Source organism: Pipistrellus hanaki (genome assembly GCF_964339955.1).
Source record: "Pipistrellus hanaki genome assembly, chromosome: 2".
NCBI classification, from domain to species: Eukaryota; Metazoa; Chordata; class Mammalia; order Chiroptera; family Vespertilionidae; genus Pipistrellus; species Pipistrellus hanaki.
Genome location: NC_140504.1, coordinates 152202110 through 152225069, shown reverse-complemented (window position 1 = coordinate 152225069; position 22960 = coordinate 152202110). Strand labels below are relative to the sequence as shown.

The window sequence follows — 22960 nt, the reverse complement described above, 5'->3', positions numbered from 1 at the left end:
TTGTTCAACTGTGTACCAGATGAGTAATAAATAACTGGGTGCTGGCAAAATCTCCCACTGTGACTGTGAAAATGCAGCAAGAGTGTTGATTCAAAAATAACTTTAGAAATATGTTGAAACATTCATTATTTTCCCAAAACAATTGCATCACTTCCTAGAAACATAAGTACATGGCTTTTCAACCATTGTGTGTGTGTTTCTTTTATATAAAGTATGGGAGGAGTCTTTAAACACAGTGATGAAATGAAAAAGTAGTCAATGGAATTTTACTGGCACAAGCTAGAAGTCAGAATCAGATCAACAATATATGCAATAGAAACAAACACTGAACAATGTTCTGTGTGAGCCCTTGGAAGCCACCAAAGCACAAATAGGAATTGGTGTTAACTGAGTTGGACTGGGCATCAAAGGAACTATAGAAGGCAGTTGACCTGAAATCCAAGATGATACTTTTATTAGCAGATAAAGCAGATTCTTATGCCCTTTTGTATATTTGGTTTCCCAACTTATTCTTGTGCTATTTTGTAAATTTGTCTTCATAAGGGCACAGCATCCTAAAATATAAAAATCCAGGGGCCGCTGTGTGTGGCAATGAGGCTGGCAGGGAGTTTAGTGAGGAATGACCAAGTGACTGAACAATAGGCTGCAAGTGGCAACCAGGTCAGTGAAGGGTTAGTGAGGGATGAATGAATAGCAGGCTGTGTGAGGTGACCAGTCTGGCAGGGGGCAGGTGGGGGCAACCAGAATGGCAGGGGGGACAGTTAGGGACACCCAGGCAAGCAGAGGAAGGCAGTTAGGGGTGACCAGGTTGGCAGAGGGGGCAGTTGGGAGCCAGCAGTCCCAGATTGTGAAGGGGATGTCTGAAGGGTCCCAGATTGGAGAGGGTGCAGGCTGGGCTGAGGGAACCTCCCTCCTGTGCACAAATTTCGTGCACAGGGCCTCTAGTTGTAATTAAAAGTCCCAATTAAACAAGTCTGACTCAAGAAGGCAATAGCTGGACCACCACTACCATCTGTGTTCAGAATAACATCCATCACATACCTGTGTGAATGCCCTCTTGTTCAAATAACTTTAAAAATCCTTAATCATCCTTTGTCAAATGAGTAGCATCTGGGTCCCTTCAAATTTCAACCATTAGATGAGTTTATTGCTGGGATTTAAAAACTACCAGAAAAGAAATCTGAGTGTTCAAAGCAGTGAAATCAACCTGTGCTCATAATGGAAGTGTAAGAATTCCTAAAACCTCTTGTCCAACATAAATAGAGCAATTTGATTTTAGTCAAATTTGATTATCTTTCCACCACTTGCTTTATGAAATGTGAACTCTTTGCTTATTTATTTGTAGGAAAAAACTGCCATCTATTTCAGCATTAGAAAGCTAACCACTTTCTTAACTGAAGCCAAGGGTTGTGTGCATCATTGAGATTTTTTATTCCATCCATAAACTGAATTAAATTCCAGAAACTATATCATGTTAGATCTTACAATTTAGGAGTTTAGATTTGGCTTCCTCCCTAGATCAACCAACCTTTCTGTAATTAATTGAATTGTGTTTCTCAGCCCAAACCAAATTTATATGTTGAATTCCTAACTCCCAGGACCACACATTGTAACTTTATTTGAAAACAGAGTCTTTGCAGATGCAATGTATTAAGATGAGGTCATACTAGAGTTGAGTGGGTCCCTAAACCATCATGACTGGTATTCTTATAAAAAGGGAACATTTGGACAGGAGAGAATGCTATATGGGATGATGTGACTTGCCTACAAGCCAATGAATGCCAAAGATTGTGAGCTTCTAGAAACTAGGAGAGTCGCTGTCTCCCTCACAGCCCAGGAGAACCACTGGAAGGACCTCACACTGCCAACATCTTGACCTTGGACTTCCAACCTCCAGAACTGTGAAAAAATAAATTTCCATTGTTTAAGCCACTCTGTCTGTGGTACTTTATTATGGCACTTTATCTAGCTCACTAATACTTATTTACTGCTGTGCCTGCAAATAGTCTCATTAGCTGATTAATGATTCTCTTTTTATCTCTGCTTTTTTTTTTTCATTAAATGAGGATATTTGCATCTTAGCAGCTATCCCAAGAGTTAGCCTTCAACATGATGGTCATAAAAAAAAAAAAAAAAAAAAAAAAAAGAACAATATCTTTAAGCATTGATTCTGACCTTGAAAAGATGAGACTTGGTAAGAAGAATGAGATCATTTATCATTTGCTTACCTCTCCCTTTAAAAAGTACATTGTAGCAACTTAATTGATACATGCAAATATTAAACAAAAAATAAAAATATATATTTTGACATAAATGTGAGCCTCAATCTTAACTAGAACCAGCTGGACATCCCATTGATATCCTTAGAGTGGGATCTAAGGAACAAGAGGATTTCAAGTAGGAAAATTAATAACAGTATCTTTGCTCTTAGGAAGGAAAAATGCTCTTACGGTATGATTCTGCTAAATAGGGAAACAAAATGGGATCCACAAACTCAAGCTACTCCTTAGAAAATAGAAATGGAGGTAGTGATGTCAGGGGAAGAACAGCAGTTAGCTACTGTACTGAGTGATGTCTTTTCTAGTCCTAGGAAAATAGGAACTAGGTGAACTTCCTAAACTGCAGCTACACTCCCAACTTCCAATTCTCTGGGCTGCAGTTAACAGATGTAGTTCTCAAGATTTAGTGTGAAATTATCAGGAGAATATCTAAGACACAGATTTCTGGGCTCTAGTTCCAGTAAGGTCCAGAGTGGGACCAAAGAGTTTGCATTTCTGCCTATTGAAAATTATTCCTGCCGAAACCGGTTTGGCTCAGTGGTAGAGCGTGGGTCTGCGGACTAAAAGGTCCCAGGTTCGATTCCGGTCAAGGGCATGTATTATACCTTGGTTGTGGGCACATCCCCAGTAGGGGGTGTGCAAGAGGCAGCTGGTCGATGTTTCTCTCTCATCGACGTTTCTAGCTCTCTATCTCTCTCCTTTCCTCTCTGTAAAAAATCAATAAAACATATTTAAAAAAAAAAAAAAAAGAAAAAGAAAAGAAAATTATTCCTAAGTGATGCTAATGTTGCCAGTCCAGGCATGGTACTTTGAGAACCACTAGACTACATAAATGTTGTCAAGCCTCCCTGATGAAACAAATCACCTGGAAGGAACCTGTTTTTAAGAGATACAAAATCCCAGGTTCCCTGCCAGATTTTTTCTGGCTCGTGACATCCAGGGAAAAGAACAGGATTTTCTATTTTAACAAACTTTGTGTGATTAATGTGATTAGGCAAATTTGGGAAATGATACATCAAATTTCCATGAGTTTCATTTTAGCATCTGTTATTTTCCCATCTACCAATGGGTAGATTTTGCAATATGGTATAGTTGTGTGATAAGTTAACAGCAGCACAAACCCTGGGTTCTGTAACTCTAATATACTGGCTCTATACCGAACAAAAAAATCCCAGTCTTCATTTCATGAACAGGTTCCTGGGAGATGGTCTTAATACCAACTGGTCCCAGTAGTCCAACTCAGTCCAGAGACCATCCTGAAACAGGCTCAGCTGACATAGCCTTTACTGGCAACTCTCCTTCTTCTTTTCAGCTTTTTCTTATCTCATAGCCCACTTCCTGCTTTGAATATTAATGGAGTCTCCAGCCTCAGGCTTTTCCCTCTAACTTTGCAAGCTTTTGCATGTAGGTTATGCTCTAGGAAATTTTATTTCAAAATCACCTTCTCATATTTTGGCAGAAATGGTCTTGCTGCACCTGCAGAGGAAATCCCATTGGTTCAGCCTCTGGCTGACAGAAATGCAAGTTAACCCTCTAGGATAGTTGGAGATTTGCAAAGAACTTGTAGTAAAACTGCTTGGGGCTCTATTATACCCATGTGCTGCTTTGGCATATGCATAATTCCTGTCTCTCAGATCCAAATTCCAACCACTTACTCAAAATTGAGGCTTTCTGTAAATGACTTTTTTGGCATCATATTTTACCTCAGGGAATTTATAGTGGTTTTAAAATAATAGCATCGTACATATCATCTTTATCCTTTGCAGCAAATCTACAAAGTAGGCTTCACCCTCTTTTTTAAATAAGGACCCTGAAGCTAAGTGAGATTAAATATAGAAATTTTCAAGGTTACTCTCAGTAGCCTGTGACACTCTTTCTCAGTTTTGTCTGCTACCTATACCTGTGGGTGTAAGGTTGAAATTCAGCTCCCATGCCAAGATAAGAAATGACATTGCTGACTAAAAGACAGGTTATTTTATACACAAGCATATATTTATCTCTTTTATTTTTTTCTAAGAGAAATCATCCCATAATCAACAAATATTTACAGTTATTTTCTTCATGAAATCTAAGAAGACTCTCTTATATACTCAAATTTAAAGGCTAACCAAAATGGCACAACATCAAAGAGGAGAAATAAATAGAAAATCAACTCTTAACCCTTACCCATAGTGTATCCACCTAATCAACTTACACATCACCCACAGAGACTGTAGACAGGTCACTTACACTTTCTATCAAGTTTTTATTGAGCACGTTCTATGTGCTTAGCACTGTGCTGGACTCTACAGGTACAAGGTATATACAAAGCATGGGTCCTGCCCACAAGGAGCTTACAATATGGTTAAGTATTTAAAAAACAATGACAAAGCTCTTAAAATACATATTGTACAATCATTTTTATATAAAAAAGCATTTCAGATAATAATAAAATAAAAAAAGCCTTAGGACAAAAATGAAATGGAAAACAGTTTTATCCATGGGATGAGCCTAGAGATATTTTGAATTAACAAAATAATTTATTAATAAGCCTGGATTAATGGAAAATATAAGCACAAATGTTTTAAACAGAGCAATTAAACATTTTAGCAATCATAGTACCTGAAAGTATAGCAATCAAGGTACCGTATTTTCCGGCGTATAAGACAACCCCCTAATTTTACAGTTAAAACATAGGTTTAGGCCTATATTCGCTGTATAAGACTACCCCCTACTTCCGAGGCAACACCAGTTCTTTTTTTAATAGACCGCCTCTCTGACTGGCCAATCTGAGCAGGCTTTTTACTAGAACACAGTGTCGTCTTATACGCCGGAAAATACGGTATATTTTTTACAGATCTTTAAGGTACCTCGATAATTACAATCATCTTAATAATAGATTCCTTTAGAATGTCTTTCAACTACTGAGGATGTTGATACATTTTGTTCCCCTAAGTAGTACATATGTTGTTTATAACCTGGATTTCATCACTTGTTTAATTTTTAAAAAATATTTTTTATTGATTTTTTACAGAGAAGAAAAGAGAGGGATAGAGAGTTAGAAACATCGATGAGAGAGAATCATCGATCAGCTGCCTCTTGCACACTCCCTACTAGGGATGTGCCCGCAACCAAGGTACATGCCCTTGACCGGAATCGAACCCGGGACCTTTCAGTCCGCAGGCTGATGCTCTATCCACTGAGCCAAACTGGTCCCGGCCACTTATTTAATTTTTAAAAGTCATTCTTACAGACAGTAAAACTATGGATACATTCAACTTTGTCTAAATTTTTATATATTTCATGGACCAAAGTCCATTTATAAGACACACATACATATTCTATATAATAAAGAGCTAACATGCTAATTAGAACAGATGGTGGAACAACCTTCTGGAATGAATTTCCAGAACGACCAATGGGCGAGGAGCAGGGTTATGGGGCCCTTGAGGCAGTAGGGGCTGCTACCACCCTCTGCAGGGCAATCGATGCGGGGTGGGGGTGGAAGGGTGGGAGGGATCTGGGGTTGATTGCCCCACAGAGGGTGGGGGCACCTGGAGCTGCAAGGGCCGAGCTCATTGCATGAATTTCATGCATTGGGCCTCTCGTTTACATATAAAAGATAATGACTGATTTTTCTCTTCCATCTTTGAGAGAATATAGCTTCTGATGGAAGCTCAGACTTTTAACCCTAACTTTTCCTGTTTTTGTTTGTTTGTTTGTTTGATCTCTCTCTGGCTCTAAGATCTCGGCATGGCTTGGCATGCCTCTTCACATTACTCTGGCCAAACCCCTCTTGGGAGCAGCACAGCTGGGATTGGTTTGTTTTGTTTCACACTGGGTTGCCGTGGTGCTAAATAAAAGCACTGATTCTGCAATAAGGTGGGAGTGGGAGTAGAGAGGAGTTCATTTCTCCCGATGTAGAAATCATAGGTCAACATTACACCTCTATATTATATGTAGTCAAGAGCCAGGTCCGTACAATCCACTTATAAAGCATCTCAATACAACATATTTGTTTTACTTATGGATCCCATAGAGCTTTACAATAATTACTAGAACTACAATAAAACTTAGATCAAGCACCATTTCTCACATGTAATTTTTAAAGAGTTCCTAAGAAATGTATTTCATTTTGAGGTTTAATTCTATCTTCACTATAACGTCATTACATAGTTATGAGGATCTATGTTTACTGAAGACAATAAAGAAAACAAAGATGAAAACATTTGTTAAGAATAAAAGTAAGTGTGTTACTGAATCATGATTCAGAATATTTGATGTTATAGAGCTTATTATTTTGGGTGGATTAGTATAAAATGGATATTTTTCTGTGGTTTAAGAAGTATTGAAACTATTATATACAGACATATGCTGTTTCTATATCAGGTTTCAAACTTATTGGACAAAGATCATTCCTAATTCAGAAATATCTTTACCAAAGAGTCACTCTTTTTCAAATCTTTCCAATCATTTTGTTGTTGTTTTTTATGAGTTTCACATATAGAGCCTCAATAAACGTTATTATATCAAACTGCCTGTGATTATTCTGCCTGGATGTAGTAAAGTTTCATATGGAAATTCCCAGGTTGGAAACATGGAAACAAAGGGCTTTATATCACATTTTATGAAATTTTCAACAGTGGATCTTTTATATATGTTGTTCTTTTTTTTTTTTTTTTTAGAATTTACCAAATAAATAGCATCTTTCTTGGTGTCAAGTATTGCACTAGTTCTAAGAAAGCTATAAAGAAAAATCTGCCGAGACCCGTTTGGCTCAATGGATAGAGCGTCGGCTTGGGGACTGAAGGGACCCGGGTTCGATTCCGGTCAAGGGCATGTACCTTGGTGGCGGGCATATCCCCAGTAGGGGGTGTGCAAGAGGCAGCTGATCAATGACTCTCTCTCTTCGATGTTTCTAGCTTTCTATCTCTCTCCCTTCCTCTCTGTACAAAATCAATAAAATATAAAAAAAAAATAATAATAATAAAATAAAGAAAAATCTGAGAAAGGGTCCTGACCATCAGTAAATACAATTTTGCCATAGGAAAAAGACATACATGGTGAAAATATTTAGGGAATAAAATAATACTCTTCAAAATGAGCACTATATGACTTCAGAGTTGTGGATAGAGATAAGTGAAGAAAAAAGATACTCAAATTATTAAAGATTGAAGGACAAGGTGAGATTTAAACATGTGAGAGATGAATAGGTTTTGCATGGGTAAAAATAATCATGAAGTATTATAAATAAGAATAAGAGCCACAGATCTGAAGTTTATTCTGTTCATGACATTTAAACCCAGTAAAGAAGCCAGTTTATAGTTGAAACTGAGAACTCATATCAGATAGTTGGAGATAAAGAATTAATCAGAGTTAGCAGTTACAGAGTACCTTTTGTGTTACACTCACTTTACATACATTATCACAGTAACCTCACAGGTAAGTGTGTTAGCTTTGGTTTATAGATTAAGTCACTGAGACTACATGAGGTTAATTTACTTTCTCAAGGTCACAGAGTTGTGAGTGGAACAGCTAGATTTAAATCCAAGTTTGATTCTAAAAACCCATGCTTATACGTATTACTCCATCACATTGTTTTACAAATGGAATGTCATTGTAGCAAATTTCACATCCTGCTGGACTATTGGGACAACCTGGAATCAAAATATTTGAATTTGGATTTGGTTTCCTATAATAGTCATGAAACATTGACAAGACTTCTGTAAACTTTACTTTCTTTAGTAAAAGTAAAATAATAAATAGATGACAGCTAGACAGCCACAAAGATGAGTGATGGACAGATAGATATAACAGAAGCATAGACATTATACTATCTAATAAAAGAGTAATATGCAAATTAACCATCACTCCAAGACGCAAGATGGCCACCCCCATGTGGCCAAAGATGGCTGTCCCCATGTGGACAAGATGGCTGGCAAGGGAGGGCAGGTGTGGGTAGTTGGGGGTGATCAGGCCATCAAGGGAGTGCAGTTGGGGGAACCAGACCTGCAAGTGAGGGCAGTTGGGGGGAACCAGTCCTGCAAGGGAGGGCAGTTGAAGGGGACCAGGTCTGCAGGAGATGGCATTTTTGGGTGATCAGGTCAGCAGGGAGGGCAGTTAGGGGTGACAGGACCAGCAGAGGAGGGCAGTTGGGGGTGACCAGGCCTGAAGGGAAGGGCAATTATGGGGGGCCAGGCCTGTAGGGGAGGACAGTTGGAAGGGAGACCCAGGTCTGCAGGGGAAGGAAGTTGGTGGTGGGGGGGGAGCAGGTCTGCAGGGGTGGTCAGTTAGGGGAGACCAGGCCAGCAGGGGAGGGCAGTTGTGGGGGGACCAGGCTTGCAATAGAGGACAGTTGGGGGGAACAATTAGTGGGGACCAGGCCTGCAAGAAGAGGGCAGGGGTGACAGTTAGGGTTGACCAGGCCAGCAGGGGAGGGCAGTTAGGGGCAATTGTGCCAGCTGGGGAGCAGTTAGGCATCGATCAGACTGGCAGTGGAGTAGTTAGGGGGTGATTAGGCTTGCAGGCAGAAGCAGTTAGGGGAAATCAGGCAGAGGCAAGTGAGCAGTTGGGAGCCAGCAGTCCTGGATTGTGAGAGGAATGTCCAACTGCCCATTCAGGCCCGACAAGATCTGGCCTGAATGAGCAGTTGGACATTGCTCAAGGGGCCCCAGATTGGAGAGGGACACCCCCTACCCCATGCACAAATTTTATGCACTGGACTTCTAGTTATTGAATAATTCCACTTGATCAACAAAATGTGTTGAGCTAAAATCTGAATCAAGGAATTGTGTACACCATCTGATTTGTGATAGTTATATAAAGCCATTTCAAATGCAGGTTTGAATGAAAATAATTGCAGTTTATAACTAATTCACAACTGGTTCTACTATTTAAGAAAAAATGACTCAACTATTTTGACTTAATTTAGCTGGCAGAAATGACAATGGAGTCATAGTATAGGCCCCCATGACTCCTGATACTATATTATCATCTCTTCCCCAAATGTTCTTGTATGTGACAGCATGACCCTTACTTAGCACAGTTTCTAAAGAACAGCCACAATAAATATGTGTTAAATAAAAGAGAAGAGGAAAGGAAAGGAGAAAGAGAGAGGAGGGAAGATAAGAGAAAAACAGACTGGTTGAACCTATTACAGGAAAGTAAAATCATATTTGATACAAAGTATTTTTAAAAATTCTACAATTAAGACAAAATGGGTTTCTTCCCTTCATAAAAAATTTATAAACTTTGATATGTGATAACTATGTTACTTATTAATATTGCCTTTTTATACTACCTGAGAATAAATTTTAAGAAATCCTGAATTAATAGTGGTGAACCAGAGGCTGTACTTGGATCTTTATTGCTTTTACTCAATGGCTCATCACCCAACCTCATTATTATTTTCTATGACACTTCAAGAGAGCCCTTCATCACACCTTTCAGTCTTCAAAGTCAGAGAAATGAGAATTAAATTGATTCCAGAGTTACTAAGTGGCAGATAACCAGAATATTGACATAGAGACTTTGATACAACTCCAAAACATTAATCACATTTTGTATAAATAATGTTGGTCATAATATAGTCCTGCCTTCAATTAACATAATTTTCTATCTCATTAAATTTATGACCTACTAATTGAATTTTGCCCTCAATATGTTGATTTTACATTGTCAAAAGTGTACACTGATTTTTCAAACTCATATTGTAAAATCAAAACAACCACAAAATGTAAAGGTGTTTACATGGGTTAAAATTCAGGTAAAGGTTTGAAATTAGGGTCAAACTCCTGGAAGATGGGTTTTTTTCTTTTTTTCACTTTTTCAGCATTCACCATCTCTGTAATCCTGCCCAACTTCCTAAATACACAGTCAAAATCCAGCTCAAGAAATCAATTTAGCCCTCAGAGGCAGGAATAAACTTATTCTCAGTGGGTATTATTGACAAGAAAAAAAATTAAAGTAAAATAAGATGAAAACTAAGAAATAATTCAAATCAAAATATAAAATTCTCCTTCTCAGGTGGGAAGAAAAACACAAATTCGAGGAAGCAGGTATTGTAAGAAAAAGTCCATCTTTGTTCTTTCATGATCTGTTAGAATAGAGAGAGAAAGATATAATAAGCATAAACAGTTTATTTTTTTATTTTTTTATTTTTTTTTTATGGTGTGAGACAGGGATGGGGAATCTTTTTCTATGAGGGCCATTTAGATATTTACATGAATGAATAACATCATTCATGGGCCATACAAAATTATCAACTTAAAAATTAGACTGCTCTATTTAGTCAAACATTTAATTAACTCACTAATGCCTTGGCAGGGCCAGACCAAGTGACTTCACAGGTCTTATATGGCCCCCAGGCCAGATGTTCCCCACCCCTGGGAGAAGTAAGATATGAATAATCAACATAAATGTCTTAGACATTAAAACATTCTGGTTTGTAAAGGACACAGACAACAGGGGGTGAGGTAGTTAGTGGGGGTAATGAGGACACATATATAACATCTTAATCAATAAAGACATTTTTTTAAAATATATATATTTATTGATTTTTAACAGAGAGAAAGGGAGAGAGATAGAGAGCTAGAAACGTCGATGAGAGAGAAACATCGACCAGCTGCCTCTTGCACACCCCCCACTGGGGATGTGCTCGCAACCAAGGTACATGCCCTTGACCAGAATCAAACCTGGGACCTTTCAGTCTGCAGACCGACGCTCTACCACTGAGCCAAACAGGCTTCGGTCAATAAAGACATTTTAAATAATCTGGTTTGAAATAATTACATGTGTATTTTTGAAATATGATATTTAAATAACTCTAGATTTTGAATCACTTAAGCCTCTGGATCATTTAATTTTGCTCAGTATATGCTTTTTCTGAGTAATTTTTCTGGTTTCCAAGTAATCCAGAAGAATAATTAAATCATGAATATATCAATTGTAGACACATCGAATGGTCAAATAATCTTGCCATACAAACAATCCTAACCAAGATATAACTATACCCTAAAAAGGCATAAGGAGGAATGCCAATTGAAATAGACATCATCTGCAATTTTTGTCCTGTCAAACCCACAAAGTAGTGTGTGTGTGTTTGTGTGTGTGTGTGTGTGTGTGTGTGTGTGTTAAGATATACAGAGCTGGTGAAAGTGAAGCAAAGCAGAAACTCTCATTCATTGCTGAAGAAATTTTAAATCTCTAAAATTCTTTTATTAGAAAGAAGTCAGACTATATTCATCTTTAAAGACTATTACAATTTTGCATATCATTTATTCTTTAAAGTAAACTTATGGTAAAAAAAAAATAAACAACAACCAAATATATTTTTAAAAACCTCTGCATTTAAATTTTGGGTTATGATGGTCTATTTAATATGGTGCTAATTTGAACACAGATTATGGGTAAGTAAGCTATAGTGTATCCTTTTAATAGACTATTACATGAATATTAAAATTACTTTAAAATAATTTGTAAATAAGCTAGGGAGTGCTTATTTTATGTTAAACAAAATACAATAGGATGCAGTAATGTATATGTAATTTTATCATAAGTATGTAAAACAAAATCAAGAAAAGGGCAGAGGAAAAGTAAGAGAAAGATATACTAAAATGATGGTGGAGTTTTCTTGAGTAGTAGAAGTAAAGCTTAATAACCTGCCTTTTCTTTCTAATGTTCTTTAATTTCCAAAGTTTCTGTGAATAGCCCAGTTTATTTTTTATGATGAGGAGAAAGTATATTAAGATTTACGCTAAAAAATAAAAAAACGAAGTTAGAGTACATCTATCAATAAAAAGATGGGAGCTGGATATCTCCATTCTTTAAAATTATATATATATATATATATATATATATATATATATATATATATATATTCATTTGGCAACATTGGTTGATTGCCTCTTGCATGCCCCATGCTGGGAATCGAGGCTTCAATCGAGGCATATGCTCTGACAGGGAATCAAACTATGACCTCATAGGTCAATGGTCAATCACTAAGCTACACCAGCCAGGCTGGATATCTCCTTTCTTTCCCCTTCTTTTGTTTTCCAGGGGAATCTATGTTTAGAGCAAAATGGTGCCTACGTTATGTGTATTATATGTACACATTTAGGGAAAGGATGTAGGGCCATAAAGATGAGTTGAGAAAAATGTTATTGGCCTTGTGATTTATAAACTATGTTTCAGGATTAATCATCTTATTCTTATCCTTCAGGCATTGTTATACACTATATCTCTATTGAAAAACACATTTAGATCTCCCCCTGAAGAACAAAAGTGATTGTCTTTCAACTACCTCAACTATGGGAGAACTAATGGCCAAAGAAGCTGAGCTACTTGAATGTCCACATCCATAACAACTTATACTGAGTAGAGGAGTTATGGTACCCAGCCTTAGACAGGAAATTAATAAAATGAACATGCTAACTTTTCATTAAAATGAAGAATTCAATTTATGCAAAAAGTCAAGTATGGAACTTTTCACATTATCTCATTAAAATAAAAACAACCTCACAATGCCAGAAGGCTATTCATGCAATTAACCCTACAGTTAACAACAGAGATATTGAAAAGAGGTGTTTGAGGGAGAAAAGTCAAGTTCTCAGAATTTAAAATTAACATCTGTGTATCATGTTAGGCATTATGTTCTGTTTTCCAGGGGGTTTATTGAATTACATGCTTTATACAAAACAGATCTAATCAGAAGGGCAAGCAAGAGTGTACTAACCACATGGAGAACACATTGATCCTCCTCTAATTAAAACAGGGATAGCTAAAAGTTAGAATACTCTCCAAAACTATTTTTACTATGAAACATCAATGACATGCAGGCTCTTTCAGGGCATGAAAATTGATCAGTCACATGATCAGACTGGACCCAGTTTCAGAAAATTCCCAGTTGGAGGAAATCTAAGTGAAGTTATATAAAAAAAACAGCTACTCTAAGAAATCTAGTCCTCCTTAATCAGATAAGTGTGCTTAACTTCCATTTTTTTTCTTAGAGATAGTCTGCCTTGGTAACACAAACTCGGGTCAGAACAAGGAGATGGGCGAAGTCTATGCTGTACATCCAGGCGGTTTCTGAATCTCACCTTTCCAAATGGTCAGTGCACATCGATGTTGAGGAGCACTGGTGAGGTAAGGAGGTGGAGCTGGATGCATACTTGTTTTTGTGGTTCCTGATCTGTAAACAGACAGAGACATCAGTGGACAGAATTCTTTTTTTTAAATTTATTTTAATTTTAATTTTAAAAATATATATGTATTTTATTGATTTTTTACAGAGAGGAAGGGAGAGGGACAGAGAGCTAGAAACATCAATGAGAGAGAAGCATTGACCAGCTGCCAATGCACATGCTTCTGACCAGAATTGATCCCAGGACCTTCTAGTCCACAGGCCAATGCTCTATCCACTGAGCCAAACCAGCTTTGGCCAGAATTCTTAAGTATGTCTCCTTTTGTCAGATGACACTGCCTTGACCATTTTCATAGGAAAGCAAAACCAAACTTTGTATATCAGCTCACATTGGTTATGATTCAGTAAATAAAGATGCTTTAGCTATTATCTTCCCAATACTACTTCATTTAAAAAAATATATATATATATATAAATTGCTTTTAAAAATATTTTTTATTGATTTTAGAGAGGAGGGGAGAAGGAGAGAGAGAGATAGAAACATGGCTAACTCCTGCACACCCCCTACTGGGGATCCAGCCCACAACCCAGGCATGTGTCCAGACCAGGAATCGAACAGTGACCTCCTGATTCATTGGTGATGTTCAACCACTGAGCAGAACTGGTTGGGCAAGACTATTCATTTCTCCCTCCATGCTTTAACCCACACTCTAGTTCTTACCAAACTTCCACACCAGATATTACTTGAGAGCAGAGACCATGAGTTTTAACTATCTGAAGCAGTTAGAAGAGCACTTTTTAAATGCTGAATAAAAACTCACTAACTTCAGAAGATGGTGAAGGTAAATCTAAGCCTACCACTCTCCAGTTTTCAGTGCTTCCTGTTGCTTCTGGGATAAAGATCAATTTTAAAATATATATATATATTTTATTGATTTTGTACAGAGAGGAAGGGAGAGAGATAGAGAGTTAGAAACATCGATGAGAGAGAGTCATCAATCAGCTGCCTCTTGCACACCCCCTACTGGGGATATGCCCACAACCAAGGTACATGCCCTTGACCGGAATCGAACTCGGGACCCTTCAGTCCCCAAGCCGATGCTCTATCCATTGAGCCAAACCGGTTTCGGCAAGACCAAATTTTTAACATGACCTCACAGGTGCTGTTTCATCTGGCCTCTGGCTACAACTCCAGCTTTGTTTGAACCTTTTGTCCTTTGCTCTTGTGTGTTTAGACTTTCATAAACTTCATGATCAGTGTCATCCTCTTTCCTTCCTCAGGCTTTGCACTTGAAGTTCCTCTGCCTAGAGTGCTCCTCTATGCCCTCATCACATCGCTGACTTTCGCTCGTTCTTCAGAGCTCAACTTTGAAAATTCACTTTCTTAGAGAATATCCTGTTGACTAGGATTTATCACCCACCATGTAATATCCACTATTTTCTCTTCGGAAACGCATGGCAGTTAGGAATTCACAGTAATTTTTGTGATTATTTTTTTCATGTTTGTCATTAACTTCAAGCTACAAGTTTCATGAGAGGAGGAACCATGCCTGGTTTTATTTACCACTGTGTCTTCAGTGGCTACCATAGTGTCTGGCACAGGGGTCATGGTCAATATGTATTTGTGGCATAAATGACCCTGAAACCATTCCCTCAACAGTATTCTCCAAATATTGGCTTAAATTATTCAGATGCAATAAAATATTAAGAAAAATACATGAAAAATATTTCCTTTTATACAATTCTCAGTAATTCTCTTACAATGAAATTAAAATTTTACCAAAAAAAAAAATGCTACAAGAAAAAGCAGAAATAAATAAAATTCAGTGTTTCCTTTGTCAATCTCTTTTATTGGATTTCTAGAGTCACTCTCCCCCCTGACTCCACCCCCTCAAAAAAATTGAGTTAACGTAATTTTAAACAGCAGCCCCATCCTAAGTGGTATGACATTACATAAGATATCCAGATAAATATATACAGTAGTTCTCCCATTCTTGACTGTGTTAAGCAAATAGATAATTTCTGTTTTAAAAAGGCAGAATTATTAAATGAAAAAATGAAAATAAAATGATATTTCTTCTTTGCAACAAAAATTACACTTTAGCCAATATCCATTTCAGAGAAAACAGAAATATTTCAGTGGCACTTTTATAAAAATAATGTGGCTCTGGAAGAGTTGAGGACAGGTGGAAAAAAAACAAAGATGTTTTCTTATTTATTCTCTGAGACTCTTAGCATCCCCTGCATGCCCTTATATGTGAAGATGGACACTTCTCAAGTTAAAAAAAAAATGATCTAGCTAGATCCAGTTCCTATACTAGTAGCTTCTCTTCCTGATATTATGCTGCCTTGGTTCTTATTTAGAGGCCTGCTTTAACTAAGTAAATGCACTTGGGATTGCATTATTGACTCAATTTTAGGAGCAGATACAACTACAGGAATTTGAATATCATGTGTCTGTACATTGTCAAGTAGCAGAAAAAGAACAAATGAGGAACCACAAGGTTATATGTGAGGAGCCAGGAGTTCTGAAGTGTGGCTCATTCCCCATTCCTTCTCTGGTGAGCCCTGTTTTCTTTTTGGCTACTCTCTTTGAGTGACTACAACATTCTCATGAAAAAACTTTGCTTCACTGTCACACCTAATTTCCTCAACTTACTCTGCCCCTGAATCCCATGGACCATTCATTTTATTCCAATTTTATTTCCTATGTGTCTTTTTAAAAAATAATTTTTTTTAGAGAGAGAGAGGAATGGAAAGGGAGAGAAATATCAATGGGCTGTCTCTTGCACGCCCCCTACTGGAAATCAAGCCTGAAACCCAGGCATGTGTCCTGACCCAGAATCAAACTGGCAATCTGTTGTTGCATGCAACAATGCTCAACCAACTGAGCCACACTGGCCAGGGCTCTATGTGTCTCTTTTATTTTACCCTTTGTCTCCAGTCTTTGTGCCTCATTCTTCTTGGCTAGTGTATTAGTTGAACTGCATTAAATTGTCATTTTTGTTCAATCAAAATGGTTGGATATTGGAAAGTATATATGATTTAACCTAATGACAGCCTTCTAACTAATTAGTGTTTCTGACCTAAGTCTCTCTTCTCTCGAACACATCCTTCATACTGCTTCTTAGGCAAACCTTGACAAATCCTAAATGTCTTTGTAGCTTCCCCATTAACTAGAGAATAAAGTTCAAAAGTATCTTGAGTCCCACGATTGAGTGGCTCTAACCTAGACCTCTAGGTAGATCTCCTGCTTCTCCTCTTCATGTAAACTCTGCTGTGATTCACTAACCTACTCACTCTCCTAGAGACCCGCCAACACTCTTTAACACCCAATTCCTGTAGAGCAAGCATGTCAAGCTTGCAGCCCTCAGGCCGCATGCAGCCCACAGCGAATATTTTTGCCGCCGGTCAATGTAACGGTATGTAAGAAACGTAAGAAACGTTTTAAGAAAATGTTGTAACTTAATTTTTACAATATCCTGTTATACATAATTATCAATAATGGACTACAATGTTCGTTAATGACTGATTACTATAATCGCGTTGCATTCATTTCCCTTACACACCTTATGCCCAGGCGCACCATTTCTCTCCACTAATACCAGCAGCGAATATTTTAGCAACCGACTGCCATGTCATTAGTCTTGGACTGACTTGTTTGGTGTGCACAACAGGGAATATTTTGCTTGTGGAGAACAAGAAATCTAGGTCTATTTGCATTATGCTTATTAATTTGTGCAGTTATTCAGTGTCTGGTAAGTTAATGTTCAAGAAAAAATACTAATTTTTATTAAATGTTCTATTATTTTATGTTAATGACTCATTTATTTCAGCCCTTTGTAATCAGCATGTTTCTATCGAAATAAACGTATGTTCCTATGAAAATTGAAGCTTTTGTCTTTTTTAATTTGACTCTTGGACCGAATTCTTTTCCTGTGGCAATTGTGGGGAAAGGATTGAAATGTGAGCGGTCACACTGCCGCGTCTGAACACAGCCCAGTTGTTTGGTCTACTGCCATTGCTTGGTGGCTGCGGGGCTGTCTGTGGTTTGGCTGAGCACATCTGATGCCTGTGTTCCCAAAGCCACTCCACCCCTGTCTGGTGATCATTGTTGGTTTAGCTGTGAGGTTTCTTCCAGGATGACCCAGGTGCACCACAGATTGTAGCTACTCACTAGCAGAGTTCCTTCTGCTCACCCCACATCAGCTCACTAATTTCTCCCCATCTACTGAACAGCTGAGGGTATAGTAGTATAGTCTGAATTTCAATGCCAAATTTGTAACATATTATAAAGGCTTGCTGGATTCCTGAAGAATACAGAGAAAGCTTAGTATTCAATAATTACTTACCTCCTAACACCTCGAATTACCAGTGCCCTTATTACAGATCATCCTACCCCCACAGCTATCCCCTCCCTCTCCTGCCTTCCTGTTAGCTGGCTCAGTTCCATTCACCTTCAAATGGTCACACGCCTCCTTATCTTGGGAAATGAAATACACAGAAACACCTGTGCTTGACTGCTTGCTTCTTCCCCTTTGCGCAAGTGTAGCTCAAAACCTCGCCTTCCTTTTCTACCAGCTTCTATATGTGACGCATCTGCTCTTCCTGTTTCCTGACCCCCTCAACTCCCTCCTAAATAATAATCCAAAGTATAAAGCACTTCCTTTTTGCCAGGCACTGTTCTAACCACTTAACAAATAGTAATTTCTTTTATTCTTTTAAGTTGGTACTATGATCATCTCCTCTGAACAGATGGGAAAACTGAGGCACAGAGAGGTTAAGTAACTTGCCCAGGGCAATCCACTGGTAACTTGCAGAGTTAAAAACCCCCCTTTGAGCCACATGGCTTAGTAAACAGTGGGATCTACAACATACCCCCTGGAAGAATCCTGGTTCCGCTAGTTATTAGCTCTGTGGCCTTGAGAGCAAATTACCGTATTTTCTGGCATATAAGACGACCCCCTAATTTTACAGTTAAAACATAGGTTTAGGCCTATATTCGCTGTATAAGACTACCCCCACTTCCAAGGCAACACCAGTTCTTTTTTTAATTAAATTTTTAATGAATGACATTTTCCGAACATACCGTAATATACCGTACATTGATACGATAAATGGAAGGTCTCTTCACAAATGGCAATGCCATGAACTTGGCCGAGAAACAAGAAATCCAAAAGAGAACATTAACAATGATGGCATCATCTGGAAAGAAAATTGCATGAAGAACTTGCAGAAAACGCTTGTTTGTGACTGACTGGGATGATAAGAGGTTTTTCTAGTCAGAGGAGCATTGTGAGCTTAAAATCCTTCAAAATCCTCATCAAGTTCTTCTTCTGACATCATAAGTTCATCAATGACCTCTTGTGGTACATTTGTAAGACAGTCATCATATGGATCAAATTCTGAATCAGATGGTGTGGCTTCAGCTTCGGCTTCCCCTTCATCTTGCCACAAGAAGTCATCCTCCATACTGTCCAAAGAATTTGATATGCCACACTTCTTGAAAGACCTGATTACTGTTTCTTCAGTAATATCATTCCAGGCTTTTATGAAAAAGTTACACAAAACATCCAATTGTGGCGCACGCATGTTTCCTCCTTTTGTGAATAACTTTTCGCCACTAACCATCCACTCATTCCACTGTTCTCTAATGCGATCTTTAAATGGCTTGTTTAGGCACACATCCAGTGGCTGTACCAATGATGTCAATCCTCCAGGAATAACTGCCGAATCTGTGTTTATTCTTGCCAGCCTGTTCTTTGTGCTGGTAGTTAAATGAGCCCTGAACATATTCCACACCAGTAGGTTATGTTCTTGACGAAGTCTACCTGGTCGCCTACTCCATACATTATCAAGCCATAGCTTTACCCCTTCTTCATCCATCCATCGTTTTTCATTCACATGTACAAAAACTCCAACAGGGAACTTGATTTTCAGCATTGTTTTTCTTTTAAAAATAATCATTGGTCTTAGTTTGGCACCATCAGCTATACATGCTAGTACCACTGTAAAACTGGACTTCTCATGTCCTGTTGTTTTAATTACACTGTTTTTGCACCTTTTGGATTAACAGTTTTATTTCCAACCATATCGAAATTCATAGGAGTTTCATCCATATTTCCGATCTGACTTAATGCATAGCCATGTTTCTTGCACTGTTGTATTACATATTGATGGAAAAGACTTACTTTGCTGTCAAGATCTGCAGGTAATTTTTGTGCAATTTTGGTCTTTTGCCTCAGTACCAGATTGTGCCTTTCCAAGAACTTAGTACTCCAAGATACAGTAGCCTTAAATCCTTTGCTGTTATCTGGGTTAGATTTGGCCCACTGAAGTGCAAACATACGTATTTTGTTTCGTGTCACTACATAACCATTTTGACGATGCTCAAGAACCATGTCTGCTACATGCTTTTCGAGTTCTGGCCAATAAGGGGTGCCTCTTCTTAATGCACACTTACTCTGTGGCATACTCTTTAATGCATCTTCATTTGCTTTCCAGTCTCGGACCATCTTTTCTGTTACTCCATATTGTCTTGCCGCAGCACAGTTATTGTGTTCCTTGGCAAAGTTTACAACTTTCAGTTTGAAACTGGCTTCAAATTTTCTTCTTCTTGCTGGAGCCATGATGGGTTCTTTTCTACCAGCCATTTGTTGTACACCCACTAATCTTTTAGGCTGGGGTTATACAGTACTGTAGCTTCAGCTACACATAGAATGTTCTATTATGGTACATTTTAACTCACTGTATGTGTCCTGATACAGCAGCTTTGGCTACACAGAACGTTCCTGTGCTGCAACTGTATGTACCACTGTATGTACCAATCACTGTATGTACCACTGTATGTACCAATCATTGTATGTACCACTGTATGTACCAATCACAAGCAAAGGTTCAAAGGTTATAATAGACCGCCTCTCTGACTCTGGCCAATCTGAGCAGGCTTTTTATTAGAACACAGTGTAGCTTCGGGTACAGAACATGTATAATTTGCATGCATAAAAAGCCTGCTTGGATTGGCTGAGTTAGAGAGGCGGTCCTAGCAGGCTTGCAGTGATTGGTGCAGGATCGAGTTGGAAAATTCGTTTAGTGGCATATCCAGACAATTTTCGGGATCAAGTTGGAAAATTCGTTTAGTGGCATATCCAGACAATTTTCGGGATCAAGTTGGAAAATTCGAGACGTTTTTTCGGGATATACTCGGCGTATAAGACGACCCCCGATTTTTGGTTGACTTTTTTTCGTTTCAAAAGTCGTCTTATACGCCGGAAAATATGGTACTTGAACTTTTTAGGTCTCAGTTTCCTCCTCAGTTAAGAAGAAAATGGGGTTTGAAATTGGGACACAAATGTTTTTTGTTATTATATGTTTATTTCTAGTCTGCAGTTGCAAGATTTTTCAAAGAAAAGAATTGGGGGGAAATAGTTATAGAGATAAAGAACCATTGAACAGACTGTCAAACTATAACGGAAGGCAAGGGAGGTTGGGGGGTGGGGGTTATAAGAGATCAACCAAAGGACTTGTATGCATGCATATAAACATAACCAGTGGATACAAGACACGGGGGTGGGGTTGGGGATAGGGGAAGGTGAAGACATATGCGGGGGGGGGGGGGAAGAAGAGGGAAGGGAGGCTGGGGAGAGGTCAAGGGGGGGGAAGGAGACATATGTACTATTATTTGTAATGCTTCAAACAATAAAAATTAAAATTAAAATAAAAAAAGAAGAAAATGGGACAATGGCAATAACTATCCAATAGAGTTTTTGATAGGATTAAAATATATTAAGTTCTTAGACTAAAGCCTGGCACAGTGACACAAAGTAGGCTCTTGGGAGGTATTAAATTATTACTATTTCAGCTACATTGGACATTGTCATTCATTATGCCAGGCTCATTTATTGCCCTACACTCAACCCCTGCTAAAGGGGTATCCATAGGCCACCATATTTTGTACAGGATTCGGTACATCCCAGGTATACCCAACTGGACAAGTTATGTAAACTTAAGCCATAGGCTAGCCAATGATATATGACCTGTCTTGCAAAGGAACAATGAACTGACAAGTCAGAGATTTCCTCTCTTGAAAATCTAAATTTGAAAATATTGAGAAAATGAGGAACTTAAACAGGCCCAGGTCATGAAGAAGCAGATACTGTAAGAAGTAAACATTATGATACAAGACATATATTGACAGTAGAGATAAAGAATTAGCAGTTGGTAAGAGAAACACAATTAAACAGGTGGAAAATAGCTAGGGCCAATGATGGTGGAGAACTAGCATGATTTTCCATTTATTCCAAATGTTGATTCTCTGCATCTTGATCTACATTCTAACTCCAGCTGAACACACTCCAGGCCATAATAATTCATTAGAGTAAACCTCCCTTCTCTTGCACTAACCTCAGTGATGTTACATACGTTACATGCCAAAGAACCTAAATAACTAAACAGTGGCCCTGCAGACACCTTTAATGAATATTTAGATACAGACTCACTTACTGAATATCAATCCCCCTGATTATAAGCTCCACAGAAGCAGAGCTTATATCTGTCTTGTTTCTGTTCTATGCCCACATGTCACAGTGTCTGGCACAATGGATGAAATCAATGAATATTTTTGAATGAATGAATGAATGAACGAGTGAATCATCTTTTCAACAAGACACTAGCTCTTTTAAATCAGTTGTCAATGTCCTCTAAGAGCCCAGCATGTCTGGCATAGAGTGGTACTCAGTATTTGCTGGCTGGGTTGCCACCGTATATATGGAAGGGAGATTTTTTTTTCTTTCTTTAGGCTTGCTGATAACGATTCACACCTGGTCAAATTCACATGCTGCCTTATCTTTCATGTGCTCCCTCAAGGTAAACCTTGCAAGAGGAAGAACAATTCATTGGTATCAGCAAGACAGTGCACTAGAGACTAACACTGCCCTGCGCCATCCTTGCCATTAGGTCTCCGACTCATTAAATTTGTTGGCTTGGCCCTAACCCATTTGGCACAGTGGATGGAGCATCGGCTCAGGTTCGATTCCAGTCAAGGAATCGGTTGTGGGCACATCCCTAGTAGGGGATGTGCAGGAGGCAGCTGATCGATGTTTCTAATTCTAGACCCCTCTCCCTTACTCTCTGTAAAAAATTAATAAAATATATTTTTTTAAAATTTGGTTGGCTTATTCCACATCTGCAGTTTCCTGGCTCTGAGAACCAGGAAGATGAAACCCTAGCCCTGGATGTAAACTTTAACCAGGGCCCGGTTTCTAAAAGATCCTGGACTGCCCGACTTATTGTCATGTGGAACTAGAACTGATAAGGGGCCTATTTATGCCCATAAATTTTAGGTTGAGCTCCTAAAGCTTGTTGTTATGAGACGTACAGGACTGTATGGCTTAGCGATGGCAGCTTTCTGTTGTATTGGTAATTGAACTAAAATAACATTATTTAAACTGATTAAAAGAACAAAATCATTTCAACTGTTCAAAATTACCCTACTAAAAAAAGAATAAGAGTAGCCTGGAAACTCATATCCTACTTATGAGAAAGAATGAAATTGTGTTTTTCA

General features: G+C 38.3%; 1 protein-coding gene across 3 annotated transcripts in view; it reads right to left on the bottom strand.

The window, feature by feature from the left end:
* PTGER3 (prostaglandin E receptor 3) overlaps positions 1–22960 on the bottom strand; it is a 158852-nt gene that overhangs the window by 55239 nt on the left and 80653 nt on the right. For 2 of the 3 annotated variants that reach the window (XM_084871893.1, XM_084871894.1), the window contains exon 3: positions 13355–13446. In XM_084871893.1, coding sequence (XP_084728019.1) covers positions 13355–13446 — 92 coding nt within the window. Of the gene's footprint in view, positions 1–4297; positions 10354–13354; positions 13447–22960 lie in introns of those variants that run through there. The other variant, XM_084871895.1, reaches the window with a different exon arrangement.